Here is a 14627-nt window from a genome sequence, read left to right on the forward strand (position 1 = left end):
GAAAGAGGGACGATATTCTCAAAGAGCAAAGCCTATAATCCAAGGGATAAGGATTAACGATAAAAGTATTGGGCAATGTTCATGATACAGGCATTTCAGTGGTAATAATGCAAGGAAAGAAGATATATTATATATATATATATATATATAAGACTGGGATTTTAGCTTTTAATTTCAGATCTGATTTCTTTCCACAGTCCAAAGAGCCATAACTATGCTGACCAAATTTCCAGGTCTTTTCTGAGCACCATGAAGCATCCTGGGACTGAACCTAAACTGGAGCATGGTGCGTGGTTGCTAGGTATTCAGGCAATCCATCCTAAATGCCATGTCAGACAGGTCTCCTGAAGTCCCTGGGGGAAGTACAACTAATTCTGGGCATCCTGTCAACACAAAGGGAATACAAAAGGAAAGAGCAAAGAGAGATGGAACCCAAACTAATAATCATAGAATCATTTTGGTTGGAAAAGACCCTTAAGATCATTGAGTCCAACCATAACCTAAGTCTAGCACTAAACCATGTCCCTAAGAACCTCGTCTCTGCATCTTTTAAACCCCTCCAGGGATGGTGACTCCACCACTGCCCTGGGCAGCCTGTTCCAATGCCTGACAACCCTTTCCATGAAGAAATGTTTCCTAATGTCCAATCTGAACCTTCCCTGGCGCAACTTGAGGCCATTTCCTCTTGTCCTATCAATGACCCAGAAAAACCCAGAAAAAAAGTCATGCTATGAAGAAAAGGGAATGCACACAAAATCTATGGGCTGGTAAAGCAAAAGTCTCTGCTTCCATATGGATACAGATGTCTGTAGGGTAATCTGTAAGCCAAAAGCCTATCTGGCTGCAAACATCACTGCTGAATTGTAGACTGCCAGGCCGAAAAACTGGTACAGAACTCTGAAAAACTCTTCTACACGAAAATGCAGAATATTAGAGATACTAATGCAAATTTTTAATATTAAAAGGTATGATTATAATATAACTCCCTGAAATCACTCATCCCGTATCAGCTTGTTTTTCTGTAAGTCTCTATTAGCCTGTAGTATAATTGTTGGTTTGTTGGTTCACATCTCCATCTTCCAAAAAGCAAACCAAACCACGTCCGTTGCCAGAATGTACTGAAGCATGTAGAAAAGTGAACAAATAATGGGAAAGCGTAAAAGAACTGCCTAGGCCACTGTGTGATGACACGAATGACATCTTCCCACGGATGCCAGAAGCAATCCGCTGCCATTTGAGCAGCGGGACTAAGAACACAATTTTCATCTCATTGTTTCCACTTCAGTTCCTATTCCATATAAACAAATGCAATAGTATATGCAATAGTATATGCTGTGAGATTGCATAGTTTTATTTATAGATCATAGATCATGTTGCGTTTTTAACTGTACCCCTGACGGATCTGTTATTGTTTTATTAATTTGATATTTAAGCATTATGGAACGACCTTGGCAACAGTTAAACCATCTAAGTCGGTACACATTCCTTTATATAAATAACTTATATGCATGTCTAAGTGTATATTTATATATCCATATACACACACATATTAAAAAAAAACAAACATCCAAGAGCTTCAGACAACTTAGGGTAATTTATTAATTTGACACAGACTATTTACTTGGACAGTCGAATTTCATAGTTTACTGGATGGATGTGGTATCAGATGTTCCAAAACAAATTCAATTTACACCTGTTTGTGTACTTCAAAATGTCATTAAACTGCAGAAAATAAGTAACAGGGAAAGGCATATCAGATTTTTTATCCCTCAAAGCCACGTTGCTTTATTTTTTGTAGAATGAAAGCAGACTTGTCCATGTGAGCACTCCGTATGATCTTAAAATGTACACAGTCTGCTCACCTTTTTTTTAAGTCTCTGTTTTATATTGAAATAATGCACCACGTTATGCAACTGCCTCACACTATGTTATGGTACTGCATTCCCATGGGGAAGCATGCTGAGAGCCCAATGCAAATGCACTGTATTTCTACTAAAATCATTATCCTCATTCTAGTCATGTCCACCTCTTGGTGCTCTCAAATACAACATTTTGCAAATAAAATAGCATAATCCTACTCCCCAAAGCAGGCAGACTAATTGCGGTCCCAACATCTCTCCTGTCATGGCCCTTCTAGCTCACCTCCAGCTTTAGCCAGTTGCTGGGACACCTCCTATCTCCTCTTTCCCTGGGTTCTCCATGTCCTTCCTTCTGCTCAGCCACTCTCATAGAATCATAGACTGTCCTGAGCTGGAAGGGACCCACAAGGATCATTGAGTCCAACTCCTGTCCCTGCACAGGACAACCCCACAGTTCACCCCATGTGTCTGAGGGGGTTGTCCAGTCTCTTCTTGAACACTGTCAGGCTTGGGGCCATGACACCTCCCTGGGAGCCTGTTCCAGTGTCCAGCACCCTCTGGGTGAAGAACCTTTTCCTCATGTCCAACCTCAACCTCCCCTGGCACATCTTCCTGCCATTCCCTGGGGTTCTGTCGTTGGTCACTGAAGAGTTCGGTGCCTGCCCCTTCCCCTCCCTTTGTGAGGAAGCTGCAGCTGCCATGAGGTCTCCCCTCAGTCTTCTCCAGCCTGAACAAACCAAGTGACTTTAGCTGCTCCTCATATGGCTTCCCCTCCAAACCCTTCACCAACTTTGTGGCGCTCTTATGGACACTCTCTGGTAGCTTCATATCTCACATTTGCTCAGCTGGATCACGGCCTTCTGTGGTCTGACCTGCTCACTTTCCTCCATCTCTCCTCTACCTCCTCACTAGTTCAGTGAACTGTCCCTTCCTCCAGCCACCTCCTTTCTCTCCCTGACAGCTTCTGGTTTCCCCATGGCAAGGGCCCACCACAGAAGTTGGCCAGGGCATGTGTGAACATAATGGAGAATTGATGAGATCAACTCAGCATCTCGGAGATGAGGAAGGTTCAAACATGCTCAGTTAGGAAAGAACCTCCAGATCTTTTTAGCTGTTAAGCTAAAAACGGAATGCACACAAAATCTATGGGCTGGTAAAGCAAAAGCCTCTGCTTCTATATGGATACAGGTTGCCCAGGGGGGCTGCGGAGTCTCCTTCCCTGGAGACTTTCAAACCTGCCTGGACACCTTCCTGTGTAACCTCATCTGGGTGTTCCTGCTCCGATGGGGGATTGCACTGGATGAGCTTTTGAGGTCCCTTCCAATCCCTGAAATTCTGTGATTCTGTGAGATGTGCACACCACAAAGCCTTTTTGAGGACTCAAAACTTGTTTTCATGGCTTTTCATTTGAAAGACAGGGTACTTGTCCACGAAACAAAGATCTGAGCTTCTGCTCCAGGGTGCTGTGACACCAGAGCTTGCCAAAGAAAAACCCTTGAAAACTGAAAAATTGAAAATGTGAGCAAAGCAGCACATTTCCCCAGCCCTTTCCTTGGAAACACCTCGTGGCTTCAGTCACCATTTACCAAAAGAATTTCATTTAAAAAAGAAAGATTGTAAGGATTAAAGAACACACTTGTGTGGACAAATTCCAGACCAAATAATTAAAGCAAGGTGTTATTAGTGCTAGCTAATAAAAAAGGGATTATATAAGGGGATCTTTGGGAGAACCTCAACAACAGGCATTGCAGCCAGACATGGCAAAATTAAGGGGATATGACAAAAAGAACTTATAATGAATAAACACATTTTGCTGTAGTTACAGCCTTCAAGGCATACATCCTCAGCAAAAAACGCAAGTTCAGCAGCATCAGCGTGAGCCTCCCAGCTGTGGCTCAGCTCCCCACTGAGCGCCCTCCCCTCGGGACACTCTTCCCGGCTGGAACTGCTGTAGCTGTCGGCTGACACTTCCCTGGGATACAGGGTTGAACCTCTGAACCAACACTGGACATGAAAGGCTTTTGATTAGCAATGCTCAGTTTTCTCTATAAATGTATGTTCTGCAGCAAGAATTCCCAAACTTATTTTGTTCAAGTGACACCCTTGGCACAGATGACTGTGGTGACAGAAGCTTCAGGATACATGTGCACATATAGACACAGGAGAAGGCATTTCCATAGCTGCTTTGAAGTAGCATACAGAGCACCAGTGGCATTATAACACAGCTTGGGTTGCAGGGACAGGTGGAAAATGAGCAGATGTTGCCAATGATTCTTTGTCAGTAGCCAACACCAGAATGCTTTCAGAGGCTACAAAGATAATCTATCCAGCACTGGCAGAGCTGTTCCCTTGGAAAATTTTCCTCTCCTTTTCCAGATGGATCTGCATATGCTGAAACTACAAGCACATCTTCAGATTTTCCATCACAGAAAAGAAGGATCTATATATAACTCACCACACAGCACTATCTTTGTATCCTCAAATTCAGTGCTAGTTAACCACAAAAATGTAGTCAAAAGCTATGTTCAGTTGTGATTTGTTCAGACATAAGTTTTAAAATACAGCATAGAGAAGAAATTTGGTTCCCTACCTTTCTTGTAAGCGGCACTTCAATGGGGACAGGGACAACTTCCGCAAGCAGGCAGCCGTAAAACGCTACCATGAAAGCAGCAGGATCATTGTTAGGAAATACGAGTGTTACCTGAAACAGAGAGACGTACGTAAAAAATGTTTCATCCCGGGTTTCAAATAACGATAATTGGAGTTTCTATGATTCCTTTTGAAGAGAGATGATTACCAAAACATTTCTATGATAACTATTCAAATAACTAATGAAAGATGAATGAAGAACCAGAAGGAATTTATTCTGACAGATATTCCTTTTGTGAACATTTTCACTTATGATGGAGTTAAATATTTTCATGCTGCTTTGTTTCCTACATTGACAATACCCTTCATCTGGTTCTAAATTTACTGATTGCCTTGCAGACGATGAATAACAATGTAGATGGAATTAGTAGAATTTTACATTCGAATTTAATAATTTGCTTGAAGCTACTGAAAATGAAGTGGGTCTGTGGCCAGTTCAGATCACCCAGACTTACCATGCCGTTATGTCAATCATTACATTTTGTCTCCCTATGTTTTCCCTCATATAATAATTTCCTTTTAGGTTTGGACTGTTATCCAAATGTATAAGATTCTGTGCTCTTACAGAACACAAATAGCTGATATCTAGAGAAGCAAACGCCACATCCAGAGCTTGCTGTATAGCATGCCAGCCTAGGCCAGCCTAGGCCATAGCTTTGGGCCTAGGGAACTACTTAAAGAAGAAGATAAGATATTGTAGCCATATCCCTGTATTCTCTCTTGCTGTCCCAGTGTGCTAAACTGTGCAGCCCATTTCTGTGGGCACTGCAGACTGTGGCTCAGATGCTCCAGGGACAAAGGGGAGGTGAGAGTCCAGGGTCTCGCTGAGGATCCAGCACCTCGGAGTCCAGGACTCCCCTCGCAGGGCAGGGAGGACCACGGCTCCCACGTACTGCCGAGCAGCCGCAGTGATCACATCCCCTCTACATGTTGTTTGGTCCGGTCAGATGCACATTCTCAGCTCATCTCCTAAACAGCCGTAAAGCAGCCGGGAACTGTCTTGCACGGACAAACAAGTGGTACACAAAAGGCATGGTAAATGCCTTGGATACTTCCTTTGGGCTTGCACACAGGATCAGCACCTTACAATTTGCTGAAACTACTTAATAACGCTTGAGTTCTGACTGCTTTGACATCCACAGTTCTGTGTTTCAATCTCTTGAAGTAAAATCATGGTGTTTTCATATACGCTCCAAGGTTTAGTTACTGGAGATTAAAAGTGTTTCCAGGGATTTCATACGGCTTCAAAGATAGTCACCTCCCACAGATTGACTTGATTCCTTCAGACCTGAAGAAATCTAGCCAACCTTGTCCAAGTGGGTCCAAAATATCTCTGTTTTTAAGCCGAAGCCTGTAACTTCAGAACCGTTTAGAGAAACTTCAGAGAAAATGCATTGCTGCTTTATCTGTATGCTTGCATGTGGAAAACATCTAACTGCTCGAGATGGCTGTGCAGAGCTTACTGTATTTATTCTGCATGCACATACTATAAACAGCCTTGGGGGAAGTGCAGAGGAAGGGGTTTTGCTAGGTGCACTGAGGGGATGGTAGAGTTTGCTGAGCCCAGCAAACATCTGAAAGATGTTAAAATATCCCAAAAGATACTTTGAGGATTGTTGGGTTTTGTGTTGGCGTCTGTTTACACAAATGCAGCGAAGGTTTGGCTGGGAATCTCTGCAAAGGAGCTGACATAGGTGAAAAAATCTCACGGAAGTCCACAGGGAATGAGGCATTAACTTCCCCTCCAAAAACCATTAATCACTACAGACCTGTACCAAATAAATAAATAATGTGTGTAAAAGCAAAAGGGATAAGGCTGAAGGAAAACAAAGCATACAGTGTGTATTGCCAGATGAGAAACTGGTTATCTAGTAGATATTTCAGAGGGCAAGCTTAATTTCCAGGCAGCTGTCTGGGGTGACACAAGGTTAAATTGCTGAAGTTACTACAGAAGGCAAATGCAGTTCGTCACGTACTCTAATAACACCAGAAACAGGGCATCAAATGCAGGCACATTCGCCTATTTTTTGTCTCAGACAAAGAACCTAAGGAGTGATGTAAAGGTAGTCATGAAAAATAGAGATTGTATTGATAGAAGATGCTTTTAAAGGGAAGAAGGCCTTTCTGAATCTTATATAATATTAACATAAGGAAACAATTACACTCTCATTTATAGAAGACCAGAAATATATGTCTGTATTCCATTTAATATTTAAAAACTACCTTTAACTGTTGTCACACGAAATACATTACTTAGAATAAAAAGCCATCTTCAAAGAGGTCAGAAAGCTCATATGTTATTACAACAGGGGGATAACAGCCAGAACAACAGCCCAGAACATCAGAAACAGTAACATCTCATCTTCAACATGAAGCTCCTTCAAATGATCATGTTTCTGTTACCCAAGGACGCCAGGCAAGACGATTTTACAACACAAAGCACACGCTTTCAGCACTAAGCTGTAAACATTTGTTTTACTGTAATCTAGGCGGACTTATGCTAGAAGAGCTGCAATTTGTTGCCTGTGTGTCCTGCACTCGCTACACTGCCAGCCTTCAGCCTGAATTATCCACAAATCCTTCCTTAATGTTCGGAGATGCCAGTGGCTGCTGCAGTAAATGCGCACGACAACGGGCAGTTAGCACACAATAGATGGGGAGAGATGCCACTGCCCATATGTGAACTTTATTCCTTTTGGAGCTTTCTGGGTGGATTGTTTTGATGTGTGCACTTGAATAACTTGTTTCTTCTGCTGTTGCTTAGAGACACAATTCTATATCAAGTAAAAGAGATTCTTCAGATCCTACTCCTGGCTGAAAGCCATTGTAGGAAGCAATTTAGATTAAGGATCTAGAGATCCTTTAGTTAAATTCTTTATGATTTATTTCAGAAAGAAGCACAGGAAGGACTGTCAGGTTTCATTTTTTAATTTTATTTTCTTCTTTTTTCTTTTGGGAAGCATTATTGCATGCTCTCATTTCTGAAGCCCTAAGAAATGTGTAATGCAAAAAGACATGTTTCTCACATGTTGCACAAGGGAACCAAGCGAAGCAACAGTTTGAAAATTGCTTTCAGATCCTGGGAGAGGAAGACTTAATCCCAGTCTCACAACCCTAAACACTAAGGCAGGACTAAAATTTGCATTTCTGACAGATTTGTTCTGGAACTGCCATTCCACGGCTTAAAGTCGACCTGGAATGTGACCTGTGGAAATTGCTATACACGCTCTGGCAGAGTAAAGGGGCAGCAGGCTCGGTCAGACTCCACACAGGAAGCGGTTGGTTTGTAAGTACATCAGCAGCAAAACAATAGGATGTTCTTGTCTTCCCTTAACAACTGCAGGTGTTCCCTCTGTAACCCTTGCTCTCTGCAGACTTTACCCACTCACCCACGTTCAGCCTGTAGCAGTAGCTGCATCAGAGTCAGGAACCAGGAACACAAATATTCTCCACGATACCAGTCAGCGTAATTTATTTATTTAACTGGCTGCCAAAATACGCTTACTTTGCTTGTCTCTGTCGTCCACAATACTTCTCTTGTTTTTACCATCTCAACAACTACAAAGTCATTAGAAAGTAAGTTTTCTTACCCACCTGACACTTCCAGGCTCCATAAGCAAGCTTTTGCTAAACAGACTGCTGTTCTATGTCCAAAAATTGCTTTTCATGGGAATGATTGTTGGTTGATGTTGCCACAACTTCCAAGTTACCACTCAGCAGTACCAGCTCAGGTTATTTACTATGCGATTGAAAATATCTGTCTCAACAGTCTTTTTCTGAGTAAAAGGCAGATTTCACCCCCATAACATTTCACTTCATTAATTTCCCTCTGACAACTCATTCTCTCTTTGTCAATGTGGGACCTGAACTATTAATAATTAAAAATCATTGAGATACTCACCCTGTCTCCAGGTCGTACCATTGGTTCTTGTTTTGTGCCTAATTTATGTAGGATATTGTAAGCAACCTTCATACTTCTGGTCCAAAGTTTTCCTATTAATGCAAAATTTGTGAAATTAATTTAAATATTCTTATGTGTTTCAACATTATCAATGGGAAAGGACACCTAAGCAGTGAAAAAAATAGTAAGAACATTATTACTTTTCCAGCTATTTATGACAACACTACCAGAACTAGCAGAAATATTTACTCATCAGAAGCTTTCTTTGAACTTCTTATTTTCAAGACAGCAGCATTTTTAAGAAGAAAACAAAAAGTAAGGCTAGCTTTCTTCACGGTAGAAGTAGTTTTCCGACTTTGTGGCTGGAACATCGTCAAGTCCAGACAGGTCTTTGTAAGAGCCTTAGCTGTGGGAAGCTGGACAAGCCACGTTTCAGCCCAGGTTGACCCCTGAGGGATCACTCAGGGTTCTGTTGGCTCTTCCCCCACCCCAAGCCAACCAGGGAAAAAGGAAAAGAGTCCCAAGAAGCTGAGACAAGAAACCAAAACCGGCACACAGAAAACACCCCACAGCCAAAGGGGCACACTGAAGCAGCAGGGACCCTCTGATTTTTAGCACATCTGTATGCTTTTAATTCTGGACCTTCTTCCATTAAACTTGGCTTTTTCTTCACACCCCTCCCGTACTCTCCCTTCCCTCAGTTTCATTTCACTTGCCCCAGGTTCTCTTCCTTTTAACCCCCTCTCTTTTCCCTTGCCCCATCTCTCCATCTCTGCCCTTAGCTAATCCTTATCCAGACTTTACTCCAACATGCTTTAAAGAAAAAAGTCTCTCATCAAGACCTCGCTGGACACATTACACATCTTTCCTTAATCCTTCGAGTGACTGGCATCCTCCAAGTAGGCAAGCCCTTTCGGATCGCCTGTTTAGAGACCTTGTTACTTCCATTTGAACAAGACCAAGAGTAGCAGCCCCAGCTCTTGGCTGGCCCCCAGGTACTGTCTTTAAGCAGTATTCAGTCTGACAGTAACAAATCTTTAATTCATGCCCACCAATAACGTAAACGGTAATAGGTTCTGACAATGGATTACCTGTGGGGCTCAGCAGTTCAGGCTCCCAAACAGACAGTATTGCTATTTATAACTAAGCCAAGCAGTTGTTACAGTAAGTTCCTCCACATCCTGGTTATAAAATGCAATACTATTAAATTCTTTTTAAGTGCAAACCTGATGTAAATACAATGTACAATTTCCTCTTAAGGAAAATCGGAAGGGTCCCTGCTGCTTGTTACCGAGAAAGTACTAAATGCAATTATTCTTATGGAAACAGTAATATTATATCAACAAACTATGTTTTGCAGATTTATTTAAAATTACTCCAATATTTGCATGCTGAACCGTTTCGATGCTCACAAATAAACATGACTCAATTCTCTTCCACTAGAAACTCAGTATGGATAGAGTATTACAGCAGAAGTACCCGCATTTAATGGAAAGTCTTTAAAAGCATCCCTGATACTACAGTCAACACTTCAATTTGACAAGGGAGTAGCAGCTTTTTCTTAAAGGTTTCCAAGATTAAAGTTTCAATGGCAACAAACTCAAAAGAGCAATTAGCAATGATACAGAAAATTGGAGAATGGAAATCAAAAGCCTAGCAAAAGTTCTGAATTGCAAGAAAGAACCATCTTTACACAGAACACTTTCAAGCCTGAAATGAACATTTAAGGGGCTGCTGTGAAAAGTTCTCTCTGAGCTATATAGATTAAATCTATTATGAGTCTTAAATTTGCATTTGTGATGTATTCGCACTAATTTTTCATCTATCAAATGTGCCATCTTACAATATTTTCTTCAAATCTAAGGGCTATTCATATTAAAGTATTTAGACGTCTTCTTTGAGAAGTACCTGGGTGTGCAGTACAACCTTCTCCACATCAGTGAACTGAGAAAATGCAGGAATTGTTTTCTCGACTAAGAAAACTGAAAGGAGTACTTTCTAGTAAATGTTTAAATAACTGAGTTTTTAAATACATTTTCCCATGATGCTCTTTTATTGCCAGGGCAGGGTGTGCGGGCAGAGCCCACAGGGATCCGCACAGGCAGCAAAGTGCACCCAGATCTGGAACCAGAGTGTGTTCAATGGGAAGCCCGTCATTTTTCTTCCAGGATATACAGCTGCGTTGCAAAAAATAAATAGGAAAAAGGGCTCCAATGAGAGCGGTAAACCAGAAACTGAGGCCAGGAATATGTGAATCATGAGGCCCAGACCTGCAGCTGCTGGATGGGGCACGAGCTTCTGACCAGAGTTGGGCTAAACAGTGTGTTTATTTTGCCATCTTGGCTGTTTTGCCCGACAACGTCACTGAGCAACACCAGGGACTCCAGGACTGCAGGATAAAAGGCCTCAGTAACGGAGGATGTTATAAAGAAGGAAATCTTTGAAGTATTTCCTTCCTCGGTTCTGCCTAGGTTGCAATTTAGTGTAATTCTTCCTTTGCAAACTTGAGAGATTAGATGTTGCTGGGAAAAAGCCGATTGCAAAAACCTCTCCCACAAATCCTGATGCTGTGACCTTGCCGTGACCTCCATGGGGTGCCACATCTGTGCGGGGGGAGAGGGCGGCCAGATGTGCTCCATCCCAGCTTCGCTCTCAGGCAGGGCTCAGCGCCGCTGGGCTGGTCCTGGAGTGGGTAAACCATCTTTGTTAAATGGGCTACAGCCAAAATCCAGCTCTTCGGGGCTGTGGAGGATGTGGCTCGTTGTCCTCAGCCAGAGTGCAGTGAAGTGCCAGTCCTCAGATAAACACACTGCCATTGATCTTCTGATAAGTTGGCTTGTAGACAGGAGGAGGCTCAAGCAGCAGTTTCACCGGGCAGTGAGTGGCCCGGCCCATGTTCCAGTTCGGTGCCAGAGCCTCTTTCTCCAGCCACGTTACCCAGCAGAGCTGCCTGGCCAGCTGCAGCACACACTGCCAGGAGCAGGAGCCTCCAGCGCGGCGGCATCTTCCCCACTGCTTCCCCAGATGAAGACCAGACCCGTGAGCCCTTCTCTTCTTCACCTGCCCACCCTTCCTTCCCAACAACACTCTTACCTGCCTCACCAGGAACAGGATTTGTCCCTGCCAGGCTCTGGTCTGCTCACCAGCCATATATGAGCAGCTATTTTCTTGCATTTAAAAACAAAGAATTGGTAAGTAATCTACAGAGGTTCAGCCGTGTTTCAGGCATGTGGGTGCCCTCCAGTAGGGGCCCGGGCTCTGCAGACCCAGTGTTGTGTCTGTCACTCACACACACACATGGTGGGTAACGCTGGATGGTTAAGTATCTCAATTACCCCTCAGTTTTCAGGTCACGGAACTATTTCCCAAACAAAGCAGACTGGTAGGTGTCCAGAGAAGCGTTTCCCAAATTGAATTTGGAAAATGGAAACCCAACAGCATCCAGTTAACACACACCTTGCTGCTACTGCAAATTATGACCCTGTTCCTAACTCCCGTCAAGCTGCTGACTGTGTCGCTGCTTTCCAAGATCACGTGGAACTCCACAAGATGGGAAGAAACTAAGCTTTTCTCTGCATCTATCATTTCCTAACTTAAAATTGCTTAAGCGTTTACTGAAATGAATCTTCTTCTAAAGATGATCGTATCTTCCTTAGCCACTTCTGTCACTTGCCCTGAGAGCTGCTGCCAGACTCGCGCACCCCAGCAATGGGTATGTGCGGGGAGGCCAAGTCACCTTTGATGCTCTCCACACCCTTGCACACTAACTGGAGTGACCCCACTGCCCAGCAAGTACCAGCAAATACCGCGATGCCTCTGACACGGAGCCACAGCCCAGCAGACACCGCGTACGCGGATATTCTTGGTACGACAGGGTGGAAAAAAGCATCTTGCTTTGTGGCAGCTGTGACAAACACTGTTAACACCCATGTGGGGTCTGTCCCTTTTCTTTTGCTGCTGGAATTTCTGTTTACTTGAATGGTAGCAAATCCACACCAGCAAACACATATTTTACATTTCACTTGTATTCGGTCTTGTTCTTTTTTTTTAAACAGTCTATTGAGAGAGCAGTATCTTTTACCAACTAAAATTTAGCAAGCTGGAGTGAGTTAACAGGCAGTCCCATCTGGTTAAGCAACACATTATGAGGGTAAAGGAAACCACCAGGTCTTAAAAACCACACAAAAGGGGATCAGTTATCAAAAATTAGATGCTTTCCACATGAGACTGAAGTAAATCCCCTTCCTCTTCCTTTGCAAATCTGTAAAAGGACTATAAGTTTGTGCTGAATGTAAAGACGGTTGTAAGAGAAAAGTTGTATCAGGGAAAAGACTCAGAGAGAAAACAAACCACAATCGATTTCCTTATCATCCTCAGGATACTTTTCAGAACCACACAGCACTAACTCAACAAAGCCAAACCAGCAGTCGCTTACCGATCTCCGTGCATAGCAGTTGCCACACTGCCAAAGTTTAACTGCAAATAATTTTGTCAAATATTCATTTTCTCAATATCACAGTATGACTTCTTTTTATTAAATAGAAACAGAATATTTATTAAATCTGGTGTAAATGGCAAACTTCCTAGTGCTACACAGGTAAAGGTGCACTTCAGCTTTGCAAATTAACAGGTGCAGTTCTGCTGCTCTATTAACCCTTTCTTCATAAACTCTTCAGATTCATCATGAGCATCGAATTAAATTTTTGTCTTTTGGGAGAAAAAGTCCAAGGAAAAAGAACAAAAATGTTCTGTTGCAGAGAATAAAAGACTATAGACATATTCTGAATAGAGGTGATCTTGCTATTACAGTGCTTGACACTCCAGTCTTAACCATAGACTGTAACACAGATTTGAGTTTTTAAAGTAATCTTCTGTCTTTTTATTAGACAAATAAAGGTTTAAAGTATTAAACAATTGTAAGATTGATATCTGTCTCAGGGCCCGAGCCATGACTATCCATAGCTCTGCAAGCACGGAGTTATTTCAGAGATAAGGACAGTTATAGAGATGTTTGGTTAGAAGAGTCTCGGTTCCCTCTCTCTCCTCCTGATCAATGTGAAGTCCCTGGCCCAGGCGATTCTCGCAGCAAGAGGACGCCGGGGTCGGGTCGCACGCCAGGTACCACATGGCTCGGGGTTGGCTGTTTTGGGGCTGTTGCAAAGTTTCAGCCACCTCAGGGTATCTCCAGTACAAGCTACATCACCTCTGCCAAGGCAGCCTGACTGTGGCCTCAAAATGCTTACAGTTATGTAGAGTGGTTTATTTAATGGGCAATTCAGTTGAAAAACAAGCCATTTTTCAGGCATTTCCTTCTCCACAGAATCCAAATGGATAAAGAAAAAATACTTCTCTACCCAGAGAGCCTTTTCTGCTCTTTTTTGCTACCCTTGCTGGCTCCAACAGGCCTCTGATGGGGAAAACAATACATTGGAGCTACTGAAAATGGTATTTAAAAAAATCTGATTACAGAAAGTGTTAAGATAAAGGAAATGAGATTCTTTGAATCAGTAGTTAACTGCTACTCGTTTTGTTGTTTTTAATAATGGTTACAAGAAGAAAGCTCAAAACTTGCTCATTCCCAAATCACTTTCAGCTTTTTACTTTTTCCCCAGCCTTTCTGGTTCTTCCTGCAATAATTACTTCAAGTAAGAAAAGTAACTGTGATAGCATAAGTACTGTATAGGATTTATTTGTCCTTTATTCATGTTTCTCCTCTAAGAAATCACTGCCGGCTTCATTATTCATACCAACAATACCAAAACCAGATGCCTGACTACTCTGATTAACTTCATCTGAGCCAGAAATTGTCTTTCTTTTCCTCAAAGCACATAATAAGTTTCTAGTCAGAGTTCAGACTTAGATAAAACCCGATAAAGACATCTTTCCTTCCCATATCTCAGACATTTCAATTTATGCATATTCAGAGATTTGATTTATAAAGGGATAGTGAATAACTTAACTAAGATGTTCTCCACTTAATCAAGTTCCCAGAGGAACAAAATATTTGAGAAATAAGTAACATTCATAGTGTTTCATTCACTAAAAAGAGTTTAAGAATTTTGAGTACATTAAATAGAGATTACAACTGAGGCACTAAGAAGGACTTCAAGAACTGCTTCAAAAACTTGGTTGAAAAAAAGATCAGGTCTTCAAGTGCAGTTATTTATTTCTTCTATCTACTGCAATCTGAGACACATGAAGGAAAACAGTCCTTACAT

General features: G+C 42.2%; 1 protein-coding gene across 4 annotated transcripts in view; it reads right to left on the bottom strand.

The window, feature by feature from the left end:
• Nucleotides 1-14627, bottom strand: part of DIP2C (disco interacting protein 2 homolog C) — a 322911-nt gene that overhangs the window by 89838 nt on the left and 218446 nt on the right. For all 4 annotated transcript variants that reach the window (XM_065050486.1, XM_065050483.1, XM_065050485.1 and 1 more), the window contains 2 exons: nt 8410-8501; nt 4450-4560 (listed from right to left, as the gene is read on the bottom strand). In XM_065050486.1, the coding sequence (XP_064906558.1) occupies nt 4450-4560; nt 8410-8501 (203 nt within the window). The remainder of the gene's footprint in view (nt 1-4449; nt 4561-8409; nt 8502-14627) is intronic.

Source organism: Columba livia, chromosome 2 (assembly GCF_036013475.1).
Source record: "Columba livia isolate bColLiv1 breed racing homer chromosome 2, bColLiv1.pat.W.v2, whole genome shotgun sequence".
Classification (NCBI taxonomy): domain Eukaryota; kingdom Metazoa; phylum Chordata; class Aves; order Columbiformes; family Columbidae; genus Columba; species Columba livia.